We start from the raw sequence: 20,515 nt of genomic DNA, 5'->3' as shown, positions 1-20,515 counted from the left end.
TGGTGGTGCAGGCGGCTACAGCCCAGGAAGGCAGGCGTCGTACCCTACCATCCCTCCTGATTGGGACGACAAGCATTTTGATGGCTGGGCGAAGAAAGTGTTTTCTTCAGGGGGTATGGCTTTACAGGCAGCCAATTCCGTGTGTGCCTTGTCACGTTTCACGCACACTCTGTGGAACTGTATTTCGTTAGCGGCTGAACATATTCCCGAAGGGGAGGAACGGGATGGTTTTCTTGCTATTGTGCAGGATGGCAAGGATGCCATGTGTGAGTCTGTTCAGTCGGGTCTGGACATGGCATATCGTGTCAGCCGGTCCATGGCGGCGAGCACCGTAATACGCAGGTTTGCGTGATTGCGCAAGTTGGGGTTTGCTCCTGATGTGCAAGCCCGGCTCCTCAACATGCCCTTTGATGGTGAACATCTTTTTGGCAGCAAGGCTGACGAGAGCCTTGAGAGGTTGCAGACTTCCAAAGCTGCAGCAAAGTCGTTGAGCGCTGCAGTTCGCCAACCTCCGCCTTTTTGTCCTAGGGGACAGTAATGGAGGGGAGGTTCATTTCGATATTACTCATCCTTTAGTAAATCGAGAGGTGCTGCAAGCCAAAGGGGCCACCGTAGGAGTACCAGAGGTGTAAAACAGGGTACTCAAGGTGCCACGGCCGCTCGGGCAGTTGCCTCTTTGCCCTCAGGCACTGCCGCAGCCGCTTCAGCTCAGTCCTGAGGCCATGTCCCATGGTTTGCCGGTTGGGGGAAGGCTGGCGCAGCATCTTGTAGAGTGGCATGCCATTACTTCAGATGTGTGGGTTCTGGAGATCATAGCCCACAGCTACTGTCTTCCTTTCCGGCAGAGGCCTCATGACAATCCACCTGGGAATCTCTCTTTGAAGAGTCCAGATCCGCTCCTTGCGCAGGAAATTCAGTCCCTGCTGGAGAAAGGCGCCATAGAACTGGTGCCTGTAGCGGAGAGGAACAACGGATGGTTTTCCCCTTATTTTTTGATTTCGAAGAAAGACCGGGGATTGAGACCCATCATGGACTTGCGCAGTTTGAAAAGCTCCTCAGGAAGGACAAGTTCAAGATGGTTACTCTTTCTCAAGTCCTCCAGGCCCTTCAACTTCAGGACTGGTTGGTTGGTGTCTCTCGACCTCAAGGACACTTACTTTCATGTGCCGATCCATCCCAAGCACAAGAAGTACCTGAGGTTCGTGGTTGGCAACTCGCACTTTCAGTTTCGGGTCCTGCCGTTCGGATTGACCCCCGCCCCTAGAGTCTTCACCAAGCTCATGGTGGTGGTGGCAGCGCATCTCAGGAAAGGCGAGATTCACCTCTACCCCTACCTGGACGATTGGTTGATCGGGGCGCGCTCTCCCGAGCAAGTCCTGGATCATCTGTCCGTCACCTGCCACTCCCTTCACAAGCTGGGCTTCTCCCTCAACTTGAAGTCCACTTGACGCCAACCCAGCGGCTCCAGTACATCAGAGCAGTGCTCGACACATCCCTGGTGCATTGTTTTCCTCCGCAGGTGAGGGCTCATCACATTCAGCAGATGGTGCACAAGTTTCAACATGCCCAGAGTCTCCTGGCGTTTGAGTTCTTGAGGTTGCTCGGCCTCATTGCATCCTGCATTCTTCTGGTGCCAGAGGCCAGGTTGCGGATGAAATCTCTGCAATGGGCTCTCAAGCTCCAGTGGTCACAGTCCTCTGGCAGGATGTCGGACCCCGTCAGGTGCCGCCCTCGGTCACCCAGGACCTTCTGTGGTGGGCCGTCGAAGGCAATCTGATGAAGGGGGCTCCATTTTGCCTACCCTGGCTGGAGGTGATGATCGTGACGGACGCATCCCTCACGGGATGGGGAGCTCATGGCAACGGGATGGGGAGCTCATGGCAACGAGTTGACAGTGGTTGTTGGTCTCCATCGGAGTCCAGACTCCATATCAATCTGTTGGAGCTGCGGGCCGTCAGGCTTGCCCTGAAGGCTTTTCTGCCGACTGTGCGAGGGAAGAATGTCCTGATTCTGACGGACAGGGTCACTTCCTCTGTGCAGGGAGGCGATGCAGCTCTGGGTCTGGGCTATCCAGCAGGAAGTTTCGATCTCGGCAGTTCATCTGGCCGGAGACTAAAACGAGACGGCGGACGCTCTGAGCAGGCAGAGCGCGATCTCTCACGAGTGGGAGCTGGCTGAGGAGATTCTCCTGGAGATCTTCGCCCTTTGGGGGACCCCTCAAGTAGATCTCTTCGCCTCCAGTGTCAATCGGAAGTGCGAAAGGTTCTGCTCACGGGAATTTCCTCCAAGAGGAGCCTTAGGAGACGCGTTCGTGGTGAAGTGGTCCTTCCCACTGCTGTCTGCGTTTCCTCCAGTCCCTGTCATCCCGCAAGTGCTGCGGAGGTTACTGAGGTTCGGTTCCTGGATGATCCTCATTGCTCCGGCATGGACCCGGAGGACGTGGTACCCGGACCTTCTCGACTTGTCCATCTGCCCTCCACGTCGTCTTCCCTACCGAGACAATCTGCTCTCACGGGAGGGGGGTCAGGTTCTCCATCCAGAGGTCAGATCCCTCAACCTTCACGCTTGGCTTCTGAAAGGTTGAGGTATAAGGTTTGGGACCTCACCGAAGACGTGATGGAGGTGTTGCTTTCGGCCAGACGGCCGGCAACAAAGTCCCTGTACCGTTGCCGTTGGAGAAAGTTCTGCGACTGGTGCAGGGTTAAGAATGTGGATCCTTTTTCATGTGACATTCCTGTGGTTCTGTCTTTTTTGCTTTTGTTAGCCCACAAGGGCCTGCAAGTGGGTACCGTTAAAGGTTAACTGGCGGCGCTGTCCATATTTAAGCGCTCGTCTGAAGAGTGTTCTCATTTCAAAAATCCTTTTAATTTCTCAGTTTCTCAAAGGGCTCACTAATGTGTTTCTGCCGTCACCTTTCCAGGTGCTTGGTTGGGATTTGAACCTTGTTCTAAAATTCCTAATGGGTGCTCCATTTGAGCCTTTACATTTTTGTCCTTTGAGACTGTTAACCCTTAAAACTGTATTTTTAGTTGCGGTCACTTCCGCTCGCAGAGTGAGTGAGTTGCAGACACTTTCAGTTAAGCCACCCTTCACTGTGTTTCATAAGGACAGGGTTGTCCTTAGAGTTCGTCCTTCTCGTCCTTCCTTTCTCCCGAAAGTGGTGTCGGAATTTCATTTAAGGCAGAAGGTTATTCTTCCGGCATTTTATCCTCCACGTCCTGGTAAGGAAGAGGAGAGGCTCCATAGGTTGGATCCTAGGAGAGCGTTAAGTTTCTACATATCACGCATGTCCTGGGTCAGAGTGGACGATCAGTCTTTATTGGTTAAGCTGGAAGGCGTTTGGGACAAGCTGTTACTAAGCAGACTTTGTCTAGATGGATTATTTTGGCAATTTCTGAATGTTAACGCTTGGCGGGTAAGGACCCTCCGGTAGGCTTACGGGCCCATTCTACTAGGGGTATGGCTGCCCTACTTCCCTGCAGAGGGGTGTTCCTATTCGTAACATCTGTGAAGCAGCCACATGGGCTTCGGTCCATACTTTTGTACGACACTACTCCCTAGATTCTATCCATGGGCAGGATTTGGCCTTTGGCAAGGCAGTCCTTTACTCTGCAAGTTGATTGGGCATTCTAAATTTCTGTATTCTAAATTCTTTTTCCCTCCTCCATACGTTGGTACTGCTTTGGGAGTCTGTCATTGATATGGAATACGTCGGAGGACCCAATCCCCTCGAAGAACAAGTTACTCTCTTACCTGGTAACGTTCTTTCGATGGGATGGTCCGACGACGTATTCCATATCGTTCCCTCCCTACATGCCCCGCTACAGAATTTCTTATGCGATTGCAGTTTACGTTTCCGCAAGGCTTTCTGTGGTCATACTGGCAGGGGTTTCGTGCCACACGTTCTGGGGAAAAATCTACAACTGAGGCTACAGGTGTTGTGCGTCATACTTATAACATCTGGTGACGTCGGCTCGACGGAGTCCCTCGAGGACAGCGTATCGACGTCATCGACACAGGACGCAGACGCCGAAAATTTTCTGAAGCAGCACAGCTGTGGTGATTACTATCATTGATATGGAATGCGTCGTCGGACCATCCCATCGAAAGAACGTAACCAGGTAAGAAAGTAACTTGTTCTTCTGCGATTTCTACCCCCTTCTCTGTGTTTGGACAGGTGTCCCGATTCCGAGGGCCTGCAAGTTGGAGAGAGTGAATTTGTCCTTGAGGAAAACGATACTTTCTGAAAGCCATCGTTGGCTGGTTTTCTTTTTGAGGTACGATGGAGGTTTTTCCTTCATTCCTCCAGAGTCTAGAAGGGAGGGCTTACTGATTGTCGGGACGGGGAAGGATTGGTCACCTTCTCCGGAACATTCTCGTTTCTGGTGGATAAACTGATTGCCGAGTCATTGTCAAAGTGTTGGCTGATGTTCATTAGCTGGTCATCAGCTAAAAAGTCTTCTGTTGTTTTTGGGGATTGTTGGGTCCCTTTTGAATTGGCAATCTGGAGAACGAAGCTGGAGTCATGTTGAATGGTAGAGCATCCCTTTTTGGTTGTGCGTTTCTTTAACTGATGCGTCTGGGGAACATTTTCCACCTGGTCGATATTTTCGCCCTGCTTCTCGATCGGTGCGGAGAATATCGGGTAGGCTCGATCTTTGTTGTTGCATTTTGTGTTTGATTTCGGATACTCCTGGGTGGCATGTCGTCGCTATTATGGATGACATCACTTTGCTCGCGATTTGCAACTTCGTCCGTGGGCTTAATGGTAGGCTCCCTGCTTCCTTGAAGGTCCGTCGAGAGTGTGATTATTCATGTTTGTGTTTTTGGACCGTAGGAGGCCTTTTCTTGAGCACGGAGCACTGCAGAATTTAATTGTTCATTTAAAGATATGGTGTTGGTTTTTAAATGCTCGTCCAAGGCGGTGATATAGCCTTCTAGAAAGATCAGTTTGGTATGTATCATTGCCTGCATGGTCTTTCACGTTGTCATTGATTGTTTCATATAACTTTGTAAACGGAGCCAGGGCTATTGTCACCGCAGACATGATGGATAGGATGTCCAGTTTTATTATTTTTTTTTTTTTTTTGCATGTCCAGTTTTTTTTTTTTTTTGCAGGTGAGTCATTAGGAGTTCTGGAGGGTTTTTGTGGGAAGAGTTGTTTAGGTTTGACTCCTTTACTGTCAGCTTTCTTGCTGGGGAATTACTGAACAAGTCTATGGAGTCGCGCCGGGCCCAACTTTGTTTGCTGATTGGAGTTTCTCTGATGTCACCCCCCTGAGAATGGCCTCCCTCCTGCTTTTTGCTCCCGTACTTTTGACTTGTCTCGAGGTTGTTAGGCTGGGGTATCTCTGAAGGTACCATACCTACTTCATCAACCTTTTCTCGGGCTTGTAAGGGTTGTAGGGGCTTTAGTTGCCCGAGATAGGGTAAAGGCAGTGCCAGATCGGCGGGTGGCATGGCTCTCAGAACTGGGGGATGCTCCCCATTCGGGGGTAGTTTTTTTAAGGGTGATATAAGGGCTGAAGGCGTTTCTCCTTGGTTCGCGTGCTGTTGAGAAACTGGACTCGATGGGGGAATTTGTTGTTGATCCGGGTCCGGTACGGACACGCTGACTTGTGGCTCAAAAAATGTGTCCTGCACTAGGGGACCAAACGCTGGCATTGAGGGACGAAGCTTGTGTGGATCTTGTATCTTATTGGGAGTTTTGGTTTTCATGGGAGGTCCAGTAGGCCAGTCCGTTTTCCTGGTTTTTTTGAGGTGGTTGGCAAGAATTAATTGCCTCTAATATTTCGGTGTCTGTAAGGTCCTCCTGGACGCCCCTAGCCTGTGGGGCAAAGGTGTTGAAAAAGTCAGTTACCAGACTAGCTGCTGGTGTTTTGCCAGAGTCCGGCACCCACATTTTTTGTTGTTGATCTGGCCCCAAAGTTTTTGGTAGTGGGGGGCGGTTGAATGGGCAGCGTTTTCTTTTTTTGCAGCTTTGTCTTTGTTTTCTCTTTTGCTTTTTGTCGACGCTTTTTGCCCTTCTTTGGCGAAATAGTCTGGCTTCAACGTCTCTTCTTTTTGTTTTTGGTAGCTTCAGACTTTGTGGTATTTGAGATGTCCGTTAACTGGGGCACCAGCGATGGATCAGCCTCATGCAGCAGAGACAGATTTATGGATGTTTGGTTAGACACCAAAGTCTTTTAGCATTGTACTGTTTACTCGGATTGGCTTGGATGCATATGGATGATTGCAATAGTCTTTGTCCTATTTTCCAAACCATTGATGGTTGGAAGTACTTTGTATGACATAACTGCTGACAGTGACGTTGCCGAGACTGTTGTATTTGGATTGGCGGTCGCATATGAGGAGCTGCTGTAGGGCTTAGGGAGAATGGGGTTATCTCGCCGATCTGTCTTTCCTTGGCCCAGTTTGACTTGCGGCGCTCCTCCCAGCTCCCAGGACGTCTCGTGGGAGACATCCTGGCTCAGAAGAGCCCGCGCCCCTCCCCCTTTGCTCACGGGACTTGCCCCTCTTACCGGAGGAACTCGGAAGCCAGAGTGTGGAGGAAGAGGCGGGGGAGCCAGCAGGCAGCTCGTCGGTGTTGCTGTGGAGAGCGGCGGCATCACGGGGGACAGCACAACCCCACACACCCCGCCCCGAGTCCCGGTACCACCGATCGGCAGCTCTTCCAAAGGACGATACGCAGACAAGGGTAAGGCGAGTTCTTCTGTTGGTCCCTCCTCCACGCTCCTTTAAGTTTTTGGGCTATAGGTCCCTCTATGCTTTTGGGAAGGTGGGGAGGACGATCTCTTTCAGAAAAGCAATTTCCCAATTGGGAAGTATTAAGAGGAGCGCGAGGGCGCGCACTGCGCAACAGACGACCCTCTTCAATTCCAGGAGTCGGTGCCTCATGATCGGTGGATTAAGCAGAGTCGGCAGTCTTGGCAGCCATGACAGCCAAGACTGCAAGACTGCCACTCTTCGCCACTCTGCGTCCGCTCAGCGGAGGAGATGGTGTTTTGTAGTGAAGTGAGGCTGCAGTAGGGATACGCCTCCAGGCGTGTGACCACGGGAAACAGACTCACAAACTGAGTAGCAAGACTGCCACTCGTCACCACTCCGCTTAATTCAATTTAAGGTACTTCACAGGTACCATTACACCCCTGCCAGGCTCCATATCACTCCATATCAGGCTACGCGACCACACCCCACAATGTCCAAGATGCCACATAAATAAAGCGGACTACCTTAACATGCTGTGGGCCTGCCGCCGAATAACTGATTACTGGACGAAGGTTTGCGCTGCTACATCTGCCATGCTAGAGCGATCAATCTATTCAAATCCCATGAATTTTTTTTATTCCATGAGCTCTCGTCGCTAGCGGGCAGCACCCACAAACTTTCTAGTATGTATTTGCTTCTTGCAACGCGCTGCATACTGCTGCTATGGATCGGACCCACCAACCCTACCATAAATCAATGGCTCAAAGATGTGACCTGGGCCGGGCGTCAGACAAGGAGGAACGCTGGATCAGTATGCAGCCATCGAGCTGTAAGCCCTGCGGCATATGGCCCCCCCCTTCCGCGCAAACTTAAAAACATTGAAGGAAGATTCTATAGATGAGCCACAGGTACCGTCTCCCCCAAGTCCCTCAAGATCCTCAGTAGAACTATGTGATAGTCATGTTTTCACGAGTGGTTGCTGCACCCTATGTATGAGCTCATGCTGCTTAAGCTGTACCATTGTTGTAATCCTCGTTGAACCGTGTAAGGCCTGTTTTGACTGTCTTGTTACCTTGTCAAGCAAACAATAAAAAAAAAATAACACAAAGACCTGTGCAGTAAATGCAGTAGTCTACTGTGCTATCTCACCCACACCTTTACAGTGCCCGCGCCCCAAGCGACCACCAACTCATTTATTTTTCTTTTATGGCTTCTAAATTGCTTCTAGACATTTTGTGCTCAACTATCATTTGCACCATAACCCTATACACCTGTACTTCTATACATGAGCCTACAGATATGTTATGCCATTGTACAAATTTCACATTTTGTAAAGCTGGTGACTAGGCAGGAGTCAAAATAAGAATAGCTGGCAAGTGGTCCCACGTGTGGCACCTTCCGCCAGACTTGTTTTCTTGGCCATCATCTTTGTATTGTGGGACTTGTAATTAGGTTTGTTTTTCCAGTTTTAGGTATTGGTCTAAAATTCACAACATGAAAAATGCTGTTGGCTGAAAAAACAGAGTTGTCAGAATGTGGCAAACACAATAGAGGGGTTGCCTGATGGGTACATTAGGTTTCACCTGCAGCTCATCTATTCCATGATGTGGTTGGAAAAATAACCGACAATTGCAGCCTCTCCACATTTCTCTAAATTTTTCTTCTGTCCTTATTTTCAACCAACCGTAAATTGTAGGTTTTAGGATTGGTAATAGCCCTGTAACCAGTGTTCACCAGACAGTGTACTAAAATGAGCTTGTTGATAGCTTAATTGGCGTATACTTTCCAAGCTGATCCAAACAAACGCATGACGGAAAAGGCAATTCGAAACGCAGGGAGACAAAAAAAGAGCGGGCAGCCATAGCTAAGCAGGCCCTGCCATAGCTTACCAGGCACTGCTATAACATTTTAACGCTACCACAACTTGATCTTTGTATTGAAAGAGTTTGGATTTGATGGCTGTAGTGCAGGATCATGGTAGGAAACCTTATTGACTAATACGAGTAAAATGGGCTACACAAGTAAAATGTGGGCTATACAACTTTATATGTCAATAGAGATCTGTGTCATGTTTGTCACAGCACATGAGCTCAGTGTTGAAATCGTGCTATCTGCACCTACGCATCTTTCCCTACCTGACCTTCCCACACAGAACCGCTGTAATCACTGCTTTCGCTCTTTCACGCCTAGACCATGCTAACACCCTATACCTTGGCGCCCATGCATTACCACTTAGAAAACTCCAGTGGGTTCAAAACACTGCAGCAAGGCTCCTTTTTGCCGTAGGTCCCAGAGAACGCACCTCACCCTCCCTCTGTCCTTCACTGGCCGCTGATCGGAGGGACGATCCATCTTCAGGGCAATGTGCATAACACACCGAGCCCTGCACAACCAAGGACCAGAATATCTTCAACACAAGCTTAAACCCTACAGGCTCACCAGAAACCTGAGATCAGGCACATCTCTCCTCCTTGTCATCCCAGTCGCTAAATGGACCAGAATACGGGGGGGTCCGTCCACGCTCCCTCGATCTGGAGCTCTATACCATTTAGTATCCGCCGTGTGACATATAGGCCAGTGGAGGGGTGCCTATGTGTGAAAGTTGGGATTTGCATATGATTACATTAGGCAAAGTTATTGAAAAGACTTCTACGCACCCCAGCTAACGGGTCTTTTGGACAATGTCTATGCTTAACGTTACAGAGAGTATAGCCTAACTTGGCCACACATTTCACCATTTCTGCCAGGTCAATCTGTACGCTCTCTCATCTTTATGGAACCCATGGTTTTCTCCCTCCTTGTTTAGTCCCTGGTCTCTCTACCCATTCAGTCCATATTCACTCACGTCAGTTCTTCGCCTCCCTATCCTGTCTACTTCTCTTTGCCCTGCCTCTCGCTTCCTATTTAACTTATCATTTCAACCTCACCATTAATCTCTCTGCTAATCCAATCACCGGCCAGTTGATCTACTCAATCAAGCATCCCCATTTTTCTATTAGTTTGATTCCTGCTCTCTCTGTCCTTACCTATGAAACCACCCCCATGGAATCATTGAAACCTCTGACCATTCAACCTTTTGTGTCTTTCTCTCGTCTACCTCCTCTCCGTTCCATTCTTAGTCTCTCACTTCCAATTAAATTATTCATCTCTCTCTGACACGATGTACGAACTGGGATCACAGGCACGTCTTCATGCCCACACTTCCCTTAGTGACTGCAGATAAGTTCCAGATGGGAATGAAAATGAGCGTTTGCGAATGAAGAGGCCTCCGTATGCGACTAGATTAAACTCCCAAGAATGCCTTCCCACCTGGCAAAGCTTGTAGTAGCTCTGGCGTCACCAGCAGGCGAAGTACTCCTTTTATGAACACAGACTTGCTTAGCAAATACGGCCTGCCATCTTTTTTTTTTTTTTTTTTAAATAATTTTTTATTTCAAAATAACACAATACAAACCAAACTTGCAGCATTATACATTACAAACTGTAAACATCAATTAATGCCGTATTACTGCACTTAAACCCCCCCCCCCCCCGAGAGCTTATCAGCCTTACAGTTCTGTGTACGCTTGGTGCGGCCGGGCGCCGCCCCTCCCGGAAGCAGCAGGGTCCATTTCCGCGCCAAAGAGTCCCGTGATTAACATTCTCCAAGCCGCCAGGTTGCCCATTTCTTCCTCCCCGCAAATACCACACGCTTCCTGCCATACCCCCGTTTCAGCCTCCGCCCACTTCTGCAGGTCCCGCCACCATATCTCTATTCTTGGCCCATGGCGTTGCTTCCAACTCATAGCTATCCTTCTCTTAGCAAGTACATACGCCAGGTCTCTCAGTTTCCCAAGATGTTTGGTGTTCCGTGGTCTAGGGAACCCTCCCAAGAGGCAGGCCCAGGCCGTGTCAATGCGTAGCAGAACCCCCTTATCTGCCAATTTCTGTGCCACTTCCCCCCAAAAGCCTTCAATCACTGGGCAGGACCAGAACATGTGTGTCATGCCTGCGTCTACTTCATCGCATTTCGGGCATGCTTGTCTGCCTGCGTTCGCAAACTTAGCTATTCTCTTCGGGGTCATATATGCTCTGTGCGTGATGTACAGCTGTATTTGCTGCAATCTAGCATTCCTGGACACTTTCTTATGGTATCCCATGGCCCGCTCCCACATCCCATCAGTCATCTGTACCCCCACTTCCGCTTCCCAGTCAAGCCTCAGATCCATAAAATCCTTCCCCACCCGGGTCATCACCACCTCATATAATCTAGAGATCTCATGCCCGCCCTCTGATATATCATATATCGTTCCGATCAGTGCATCCGGATCTTCCGCCAGCACCGTCTCCGGCCAAGTTTTGCGGATGATCTGTACTAGCCTTAGGTATGTAACATATTGGCCCCCGTGCAACCCTGTTTCTTCACCCAGGTCTACGAATTCCTTAATGGCCCCATCCTGCCATATGTCTCCCAGTGTGGCCAGTCCAACCGTTTCCCAATACGTCCTGATAATTTTCCTGAGCTGGCTGTCCCCCATAGCTAGGGAGACCAATGGCACATGCGGGGAACACGGGTGTGGGCTCTCAATCAGCTGGCACATTCTACGCCAAATTCTCCACCCCAGCAGCAACATACCTGGGCATCCTTGCAAGTCCGACCTAGGGACCCAGACGACCTCCTTTAAATAAAACGGGGCGCAGTCCCTCCCAACCAGTCTAGACTCAGGAGTTTCCTCATCTGAGAGCCATCTGGTCACGTATTGCAGCTGGCTGGCCACATAATAGGCCTCAAAGTTTGGCAGCTTGATGCCTCCCCTATCGTGGAAATTTTGAAGTTTCCACAAGGCTACCCTGTTGCGGATGCCGTGCCACAGGAAGTCCCTGCATACACTATCAAGTTTGACAAAGAACTTCCTGGGTATGAAATATGGTGTATTACTGAAAAAGTGCAAAAGCCTTGGCAGGACCACCATTTTAAGCATCGCCCCCCGGCCCACCATTGCCAGCGGCAGCTTCTCCCAAAACCGCATACTCTCGCGGATTTTCTTTACCGCCGCCTCGGCATTGTGCAAGTGTTCTTCCTTCACAGCATGATATACATCAATTCAGAGGTAGCGGAAAGACTCAGTCGCCCAGGGCACGGGCAACACCGGCAACCGTTCCAGAGGGACTCCAATAAAGCTCCCCAACGGAAACATACTTGATTTGCTGGGATTAACCGCTATGCCGGACAGCTCTGCATACTTTTCCATGACCTCTAAAATGTACTGGAGGTTTTCCTCCGGACACCTCAGGTACAACAACAGGTCGTCAGCATATAGGGATATCAAATGGTTCTCTCCTCCCACCTCGATGCCAACCAGGTCATATTGCTGTCTAAGGTACACCGCCAGGGGCTCCAGGGCCAATATGTACAGCATCGGGGACCAGGGGCATCCCTGTCTGGTGCCTCTGCTAAGTCGCCACCTTTTGGATATCACAGATCCCGTGCGCACCCTGGCCAGTGGCGCGCTGTACAGCAGTTTCGCCCACCTCACATAGCCAGGCCCAAACCCGTACCTCTCCAAGGCCGCCAGCAACCACGGCCACCTCACTGAATCAAATGCCTTAACTGCATCTAGGGACACCACCACCATCTCTTCATCGCTTCTATTCCCCTCTTCAATCACTCGGTGAAGTCGCCTGTGATTGTGAGTTATGTTCCTGTTGGGGACATAGCCCGTCTGATCCGGGTGTATCAGTTTACTGATGACCCTACGTAGCCTGTTGGCCAGGACCGCCGTAAGGATCTTGCTGTCCTGGTTCAGCATCGACAGCGGCCTATAAGATCCACAGCTTTGTCGGGGTTTATTAGGCTTGGGGAGCGGCACTATCAGCGCCTCTCTGAGCGTTTGCGGTAACCGACCCTTCTCGAAAGATTCATTGAACATTTCTAGCATCGGGGGGAGTACCTCTGCTCCATACACTTTATAAAACTCACTAGGGAGTCCGTCCGTGCCCGGGGTCTTACAAGTGGGCAATCCCTTCACTACCTCTTCCAGTTCCTCTAGTGTAATAGGCGCGTCCAGCTCCTCTCTTTCCTCCTCACTAATCCTGGGCAGCTCTATGTCTTCCAGTGTAGTTCTGATCTCTGCCTGATTTTCTCCCCCTATGTCCTCATACAGTGCTTTATAGTAATCAAGGAAGGCTGCATTAACTCCTTCTTGGGTGTCCACCTCCTCTCCGTCCTCTCTAACCATCATCCTAATCGGGGGCCTATGGGTTTCTCTCTTATATAGCCATGCCAGTAGGCGGCCAGTTTTGTCTCCACCGCATGCTGCCTCTCAACATATTTTCTATAGTTAAGGTTACAAAGCCTCTCCCAAAGCTCCGAACACCGCTGCTGCAGCTCAAGTACTAGGTCTGCATCCCCTCCTGCCTTGCTACATTCGCGCTCCAGTTGTCTCTCCGCCTTCTCTAACTCCATCAGAACCCCACCCTGCAGGCCCTTCGACTTGCAAATAGCGTCCCCCCGTAACACTACCTTGAATGCCTCCCAAAGTGTGCCTGCCGAATCTACACTGCCCGTGTTAACCTCAAAGTACCGCTGGATCGCCTCCCTGATGTCCTCCCTGAAAACCGTGTCCTTAAGCGCCTCCGCACGGAGGCGCCATGTAGGTATTCGTGCACGAGGGCGGCCATACTGCCAGGTCAGCACGAAGGGCGAGTGGTCCGATAGGACCCTTGCTTTATATTCAATTTGAGTGGTCGCCAACACCACTTCTGACGTGGCAAAAAAATAATCCAATCTCGTGTGTAAGCGCTGTGGGGCAGAGTAGTGAGAGTACTGCGAGGTACTTGGGTATTTCAGTCGCCAAACATCCGCCAGCCCAAAGTCGCCCAGTAACGTCTGTAGTACTCTGGCCGCCGGGGTGGGCCGATCAATCCTATCATCGGACCTATCAGCCCTTGGGTCGAGAACACAGTTAAAATCCCCTCCCCAAATGATCGCTCCCCCCACACATGTGCCCAAACGGGTGCATAGGGTCCTGAAGTATGCAGCAGCATTCTGATTGGGGGCATATGTGTTAATAATACAAACCTCTCTATCCTCCACCAGGGCTCTGAGCATAACCAACCTGCCCTCCGTGTCCACCTCCTGCCACGTGACTCTGAACGGAACGTGAGGTGCTACCCAGATTAACACTCCCCTAGCATAGGCAGAGTACGGGGAGCCCACCACCATGCCACTCCACTTTTTCTCAACCAGTTCTAACTTGTGTCGGTTCAGGTGTGTTTCTTGCAATAGTGCGATGTCAATCCTCTGCCTTTTGAGGTACAACATAACTTTATTCCTTTTTAAATAACTATTAAGTCCCCTGACATTCCAGGTGACAATCTTAAGGTCTCCCATGGCAAGCTCGTTCCCCCCTGCCTCTCATGTAGCGACCCCCAACCGCCCCCATGACACAGATAGCGTTTTGGTCCAGTAACTCCTCATATAAGCTCAAACTCCCTTCAACTATATACACAACTAAACCCCAACTCCCCTCCCCTCCCCCCACCCGTGCCTTCCCCAACATCACACACCCCAACTGCTGCCAAGCTCCAGCTTCAGAGCTCAGGCACCCCCACATCTAGCTCCGCAAACACCGATCGGCGAACGGAGCCCAGTAGGGTGAGGTCACCCTAGTGGTCACCCAACTAAAACTATTGTGGGGTAGAGAGTATCGCCCCGTGAGGCTCCCGATCAAATAAGAGTTCACAGTGTCCTGACAAATAGTGTCATCTGACCTTCTTTACCGAAAGTGTCACACCGACTATATTCAAGTCCCACGAGCCACGCCATCTTGCGACGCCATGTTATGATTCCCGTGTCTCTTCCGAGTCCTTTCTGGGCCGAGCTTCTAGTTCCTGGGGGCATCCATGCGCATCGAGCCATCCCATGGCATCCTCCGGAGTTTCAAAAAACAAGGTTTTATGTGCATGGAAGACCTTCAATTTTGCAGGATAGAGTAACATATATTTGTGGCCCGCTTCTCTCAGCCTCCGCTTTACAGACCCAAAGTTCATGCGACTACGCTGTACAGTCAAAGTATAATCTGGATAAGCCGTGATGTTTGCCGCTCCTCTCGTGATCGTCCCTCCTTTGCGGAAGTATTCCAGTATCCTCTCCCGGTCGCGGCAATTAAGGATTTTGGCGATCACAGGCCTAGGCGGGTTCCCGGGAGGTGGCCTCCTAGTTAGGGCTCTATGTGCTCTTTCTACCGCAAATCCTTGAGATAGGGCCCCTCCAGATATCTCCTGTAAGAGCATGGATTCGATGAAATCCGTAGGGTCACGGCCCTCCATCCCCTCCGGTAGGCCCACGATGCGGATGTTATTGCGGCGGGCTCGTCCCTCAGCCTCCTCCGCTCTGCTCTCCAGGTTGCCCATCCTTTGTGTCAGGGCATGCAAGTCGGCCTTGTGAGTGGCGCAATCTGCTGTATTCGGGCCAACTTCTTTTTCGAGGGCCTCCGTGCGCTCCGCCAGGGTCCTGACATCTTGTCGTAGCAGATTAACGTCCTCTTGGACCTCTCCAACCTTGCGATCCAGTGCAATCTTCAGTTCCGTAACGGCCAGTTCCAACTTGGATTCCCAGGCCGCCCTCAGTTCCACAATCGCCGCCAGGATTTCTTGGTTGGTGCACGAAGATGTCGTGCCACTCCCAGCCAGCGCTTCCTTACTTTTGGTAGTGTCCTGGCTCAGGGGAGTTCTAGTGAAGTCATCTAAGGTAGGCTGTTTCCCCTTCGGCCGCACCGGCCTGTTCGACATGGCTCAGAAAATCGATCGGTTGCTAAAGTAGCAAGTTTGTGTACAGTGCACCGTCACAGCTAGGTCACCGCACAACTCGCCTCTATTCCAGTCCCGGGCCCCGGTCGGCCATTTTGAGTCGCCCTTTGTTCGCGGAGTCTTTTAACACATAGCCACCGATCTCCGTCGCTGTTAATCCGATTCTCTCCAAAAGTTCACAATGCGTGGCCAATACCTTCACACACCATCCTGTGTATCGTCGGTGGTCAGCGATACGTCGTACCGCACATATTTGCCCGGATCGTTGCAGGATCTCGGGAGCTCCTCCAGGATGCGTCCTCTTACATGGCTCTCGTAGCCACGCCCCCACGGCCTGCCATCTTTTAGCATTGCATTGCTCCTTCCCCATGGTTGCAAACTATATAGGGGAGGGGTCGTTTGAGAAAAGAAGGATCAATTCTTAAGGAGCAACCTTTAACCCATTTGGAAGTAGCAGAAGTCCCCAAATAAACCTAGCTCACAGACATCCCATTTAGTCTGCGGAAAGAACAACCAAACCGAAACTGCTGCTTCATTGCTCTCATTGAATAAAAACAATATATGCAGAAATAAATGTAATAGTTTATGCCTGCTAGTAAAGAAATCAAGACCCTCTGCCGTCCTAGCTGGGAGCAGACATGAGCGTGTCTACAAACACCACATTATATAAACGAGGTAAGATTATTTTTCCTTCCTCCCTAACAACACTTTTTTTTTATCGAGTCTTCCTTCACCTTACAAAGTGAATAGCACAAAACACTGTGGCGTTAAGCCCCCGTTCCAGTGGCTGAAACGGAGGTTAACGCGCCGGCAGCCCAGGTTAACGACCCAAGCGAAGCGATGGCCATTATCGAGAGTTTCGGGCTGTTGCCTCCTTGGAACGGGGCTTAAGGCCGTTAGCACCCCGAGTTACCAAAGCAGTAATACGGGAAGAAAAACAAAAAGCATTTTCAGTCCCTCGCGTCCCGTTCAATGACTGAAAATACTGAGCTAAGATGGCCGCCATGGAAAGCAAGCCCCTTTTCCTTTTCCATAGCGGCTGAGAAGCTGGGAAGTAGCGGAGACCTGCGCTGCCACAACAAACAAGTAAGTGGGGGTGAGGAGAGGGATAGAAAAAGAAAAACAAAGGGGATAGAGAGTGGGGGGGGGGAGATGGCGGCCGGGGGAACCAGCCGCCAGGCGGCTTGGAACGCGGGCTCAGATTGTAGGTTCCAGCCTGCATTTCAAGCCACCTGATTGGCTGGCTCCCCCGTGCCGGGTGCTAATATAAGTTAAGGAAGTAAAATACTAATTCATGACATTATTTGCCATCTATAGGCTCACCACACCTTTCATTGGCAGTCTAGTGGGCGCCAGGTAAAAGCGCATTGCAAAAAAAGCGGCAAAGGCCGACAAACGGGTGTACGCCATGCTTCTCCCTGACAGCAGGACATGCTGCGAGGAGGGCCGGCCTGTAGCAGGAAAGTGGCAGCATTTAGTGAGGGTGTTGGGGCAGTGGGACGGGCAAGGGCCATGCAGCGGCACGGGGAAGGTGCCGTGCAGGACATCCTCAGAAGTGGCGAGTGGGACAGTGAGCTACCTTGCAAAGGGTGGCCTTCAGCAGGCAGCCCTTTGCAACGTTATGTGAGCAACTATCGGACAGAATCCCATACCTTCTTATCCAATCATGTGCACTTTACTGTCCCTAAAGCGATTGTTTGGTAGCAAAGTTGAGACAAAAAATACAGTGCCCCTGAATTTGTTTGCTTGTTCCTGTGAAGAAATCCATCTCGAGATCGCATTATTGTGCCAGCTACCCAAAATGAATTCCTTATTCAGGACAATACTTTTCTGTTTCTTCTGCCGTACAGGTCCAAGAAGTCAAACAATGGACTAACACTTCATTCATTTAGCTCTTTAGAACTTCACTTCTGGGAAAGTACAACTCTGATTTGCACAAGTCAGTGGAACAACTGTTGGAATGATGATAAAAAGCGGGACATACTGGAGATTAAAGGGGTTTCACAATAGCCAATCCATCAGTATTTCGGAAGAGGGCTACTGTCACAGCCTGCTGATTTTGGTGCGTCATGCAGTTTTTAGCATTGGACAAAGAATTACTGAAAACTCTGCCATAGATCTGCAGAATTTGCACTGCCACATCCACATGGCGAACAAACAAGGAAAGTTCCTCGGGTTTGTAATGAACAGACAGCCCTACCAAAAGCAAAGTACTTAAGTCTAAAATCTGCCTCAATGGTATTCCCAAAATGTGTGGCTATGATTGCCGCTCACCTGACCTTAAGAAAATATATGTTTATCTTATTCAATCCATCTTTGCACAGAAACCACCTTGGGAATACCAGACAACATCCAACATTCTGGCTTGCTGCGGCCTTGCAGTAAATATGAAGACATCAATACCTCCGCTTAATCAAAAGTCATTTTCCAGGGGCAACTTCAAAAACATAGAAGTGTTTGTCTGTAACTTCATTGGTTTTGTAGCTTCTAGCAGCAATGGCTTGTTTAATCTTCATTGTTCCACATGCATGGCTGGGCACAACGCGACTTTTGGAGTGCATAGAGGACCAGTGGTTGGAGAAAATGGCAGACTGGTAAGAAAATCTCCCTCTGAGCTCAAACAGCAAAATTGGCTTCCCTTTTTGTGGTGCTGGGACTAGAATCTACCTCAAGGAGTTCTATTTTAGAAACATCCAACAAAACAAACTGTGGTGATTGTTATGTTGATGTACGTTTGGGGAGCACACCAGGATCACCTGACCACTCCAGCAACGTGGTTGAAAAGGAAAAAATTAATCAGATAACCATGCTGGAACAAAGAGCAGTTCATCTGGCTCTGAAAGCTATTCTGAGATCCATAAATGCAACTTTCCTCTGAATTCAGAGCCACAATATGACTGCAGTGGCTCGTCCCAGGATCCTCTTGAGGGAAGCTTAAAGTATCTGGTGCAGGATTTTGGCGAGGGACTTTACAAGGAGGATGCAAATGGCTCCTAATTGGGAACTTCTTGAGTGAGCAAAATGTTAAGGGAGGGCCAACAACCTTGGGGGCATGCTTTTTTATTGCATTTGTCATGAGTCTATATGCTTTTTCTTTGATTTCCCTCCTACCAAAAGAGATCATGACGCTTCAACATCTGAGGGAAAAGTCGATCCTGATCGCTTCTGCTTGATAAACCAGTTTCAAGACTTCTATATAATCTACCTGTTCAAACAGCCACACCTGGATTCTGCAAACAGTCTCTTACTCAAAATAACGACAATGGGTGCCCTCACAACCTGCCGCCACAGAACTTGCTGCATGGCTCTAGAGTGCTTACAGCCCAGACATTTAATTCTTCATGAAGAGTGCATACAGCGTTAAGAGAAGCAAGACAGTCTACCATATATCTTCCAACCCCTTCAAATGCAAGATGTTTTCCTGTGGTGCTGGGGGAGAGTGGTGTGCGTCCTCTATTGTGCCAAGAAGAAAACGTACTACCTTATTAAGTGAGCTAAATATCATGCCTTCACTTCGAGGTTCACATCAAGCCTACATTTTGCCATTTATAAAATTGTATTCCTTCTCCATTACAGACAAAATCCTTTAATGGAATCCTTCACTATTCCAGTCATTAAGGATGCCCTTACAAAAACATTGGATGTCAAGAGAGGATGCTGTTACAAAAAAAAAATAGGCCAATTCCTATTAGCTTTTCATAAATTAATTGTCTAAGGCTTTGTCTCGTGCATTCAACCATGTTACTAGAAAGATGATCAGGCTTTTCCACGGAGGACACGAGCTCATTTTGCAATAGGAAAAGTGGCTACTGCCACTCAGATGAGGAACATCCCAAACACAGACATTTGCAAGGCGGTTAGTTGGAGTTCTGTGCATACCTTCATCAGAAATGGTATCTAGACTCCGTAAAAGCGGATTATTTGTCCGACAAGCCTTTCTTTCAGAACTTTTGGCTTGATAGTCTAAAAGGGGCATTTTCATTTATCTGAATTGTTTTCTGTCCTTTAAAGTTCTTGATTCCTCGTTTACACCATGCCTTTGCATTTTGGAGGTTGAGTTGGCAAATGATTAAAAACAGTAAAGCTAGATTGGTGAAATGTTAGGTTCTTTAATGGCTTTAAAAAAATGAAATTGAGTCTTTAACAGTTCCATGATTATACCCATGATGGAGTTCTAGGAATACAAGTAAGTCACTTTTCCTTCATTTCAATTAGGAACACTGAATACGGCTGGAGAGTGCACAAGCTACTAAGCATTTCATGGTATCCTTTGTATTTGTGGCGACTGCCATTTGCTGGACTACGAATACCCAACAAGGCAGAGGAATTGGAATCTATAAAAGTGTTTTGTTTTTGCAGTTCAGCTGACTTGGAACCAAAACTCAAAGAAGATGGAATGGAGCAAGAAAACACCCCTGGAATGGCAGACATATAACAACAAAGAAGTTAAAGTCACAGCAGATGAAAAAAATGAATATCAAGGTTGGGTGTTGACAACCGATCCAGTGTCTGCAAAGTAAGTTTAAAAAAATAAACCACAAAAGGTCTACATTTAAAATCGTATAGCCTACTTATGGTTTGTTTCTATTAAACATTTGGTATTTTGCATTGCTTGTCAAATGGATCTATGCTGTGTGAACGAACAAAATAGACTATATGCCCCATTATAAGTGAGCAAGTCTGGAAGTAAAGATGCCGTTAACACCGGCACCTTTTGCGAGTGGGCTCTCTTTGAGTCTGCCGCTAGGGGCACTGAACAACCGGCACCCTGGTGTGGACAAGTGAGGGTGGATCACCTGGGTAATGGGGTCCTCAGGGAGTGTGGGAGAAATACCTGATGGTGAGACATGGTATTCCCCCCTTTTTCCACAACCCATCTAACCCTGCTTATTTTATGGGAAACTACAGCTCCCATAATTCCTTGCAATGGCGATGTCCCTTTAATGAGATCAGACAGAATCAGGCATGTAATCCTAATTACACACACCTGCAACTTGTTCACACTCCCTGTCAGGAT

General features: G+C 49.2%; 1 protein-coding gene across 4 annotated transcripts in view; it reads left to right on the top strand.

The window, feature by feature from the left end:
- The window catches only part of GEMIN6 (gem nuclear organelle associated protein 6), a 299,912-nt gene that overhangs the window by 163,015 nt on the left and 116,382 nt on the right, over window positions 1-20,515 (top strand). For 3 of the 4 annotated variants that reach the window (XM_069607798.1, XM_069607799.1, XM_069607800.1), the window contains one exon: window positions 19,858-20,014. In XM_069607798.1, coding sequence (XP_069463899.1) covers window positions 19,890-20,014 — 125 coding nt within the window. In that variant the 5' untranslated portion in view covers window positions 19,858-19,889. Of the gene's footprint in view, window positions 1-6,360; window positions 6,698-19,857; window positions 20,015-20,515 lie in introns of those variants that run through there. The other variant, XM_069607797.1, reaches the window with a different exon arrangement.

The sequence above is a fragment of the Ambystoma mexicanum genome, chromosome 4q (assembly GCF_040938575.1).
Source record: "Ambystoma mexicanum isolate Mex_15411 chromosome 4q, UKY_AmexF1_1, whole genome shotgun sequence".
Classification (NCBI taxonomy): Eukaryota; Metazoa; Chordata; class Amphibia; order Caudata; family Ambystomatidae; genus Ambystoma; species Ambystoma mexicanum.
Note: the sequence above shows the minus strand (reverse complement) of the source record. Positions and strands in the feature narration are given on the sequence as shown.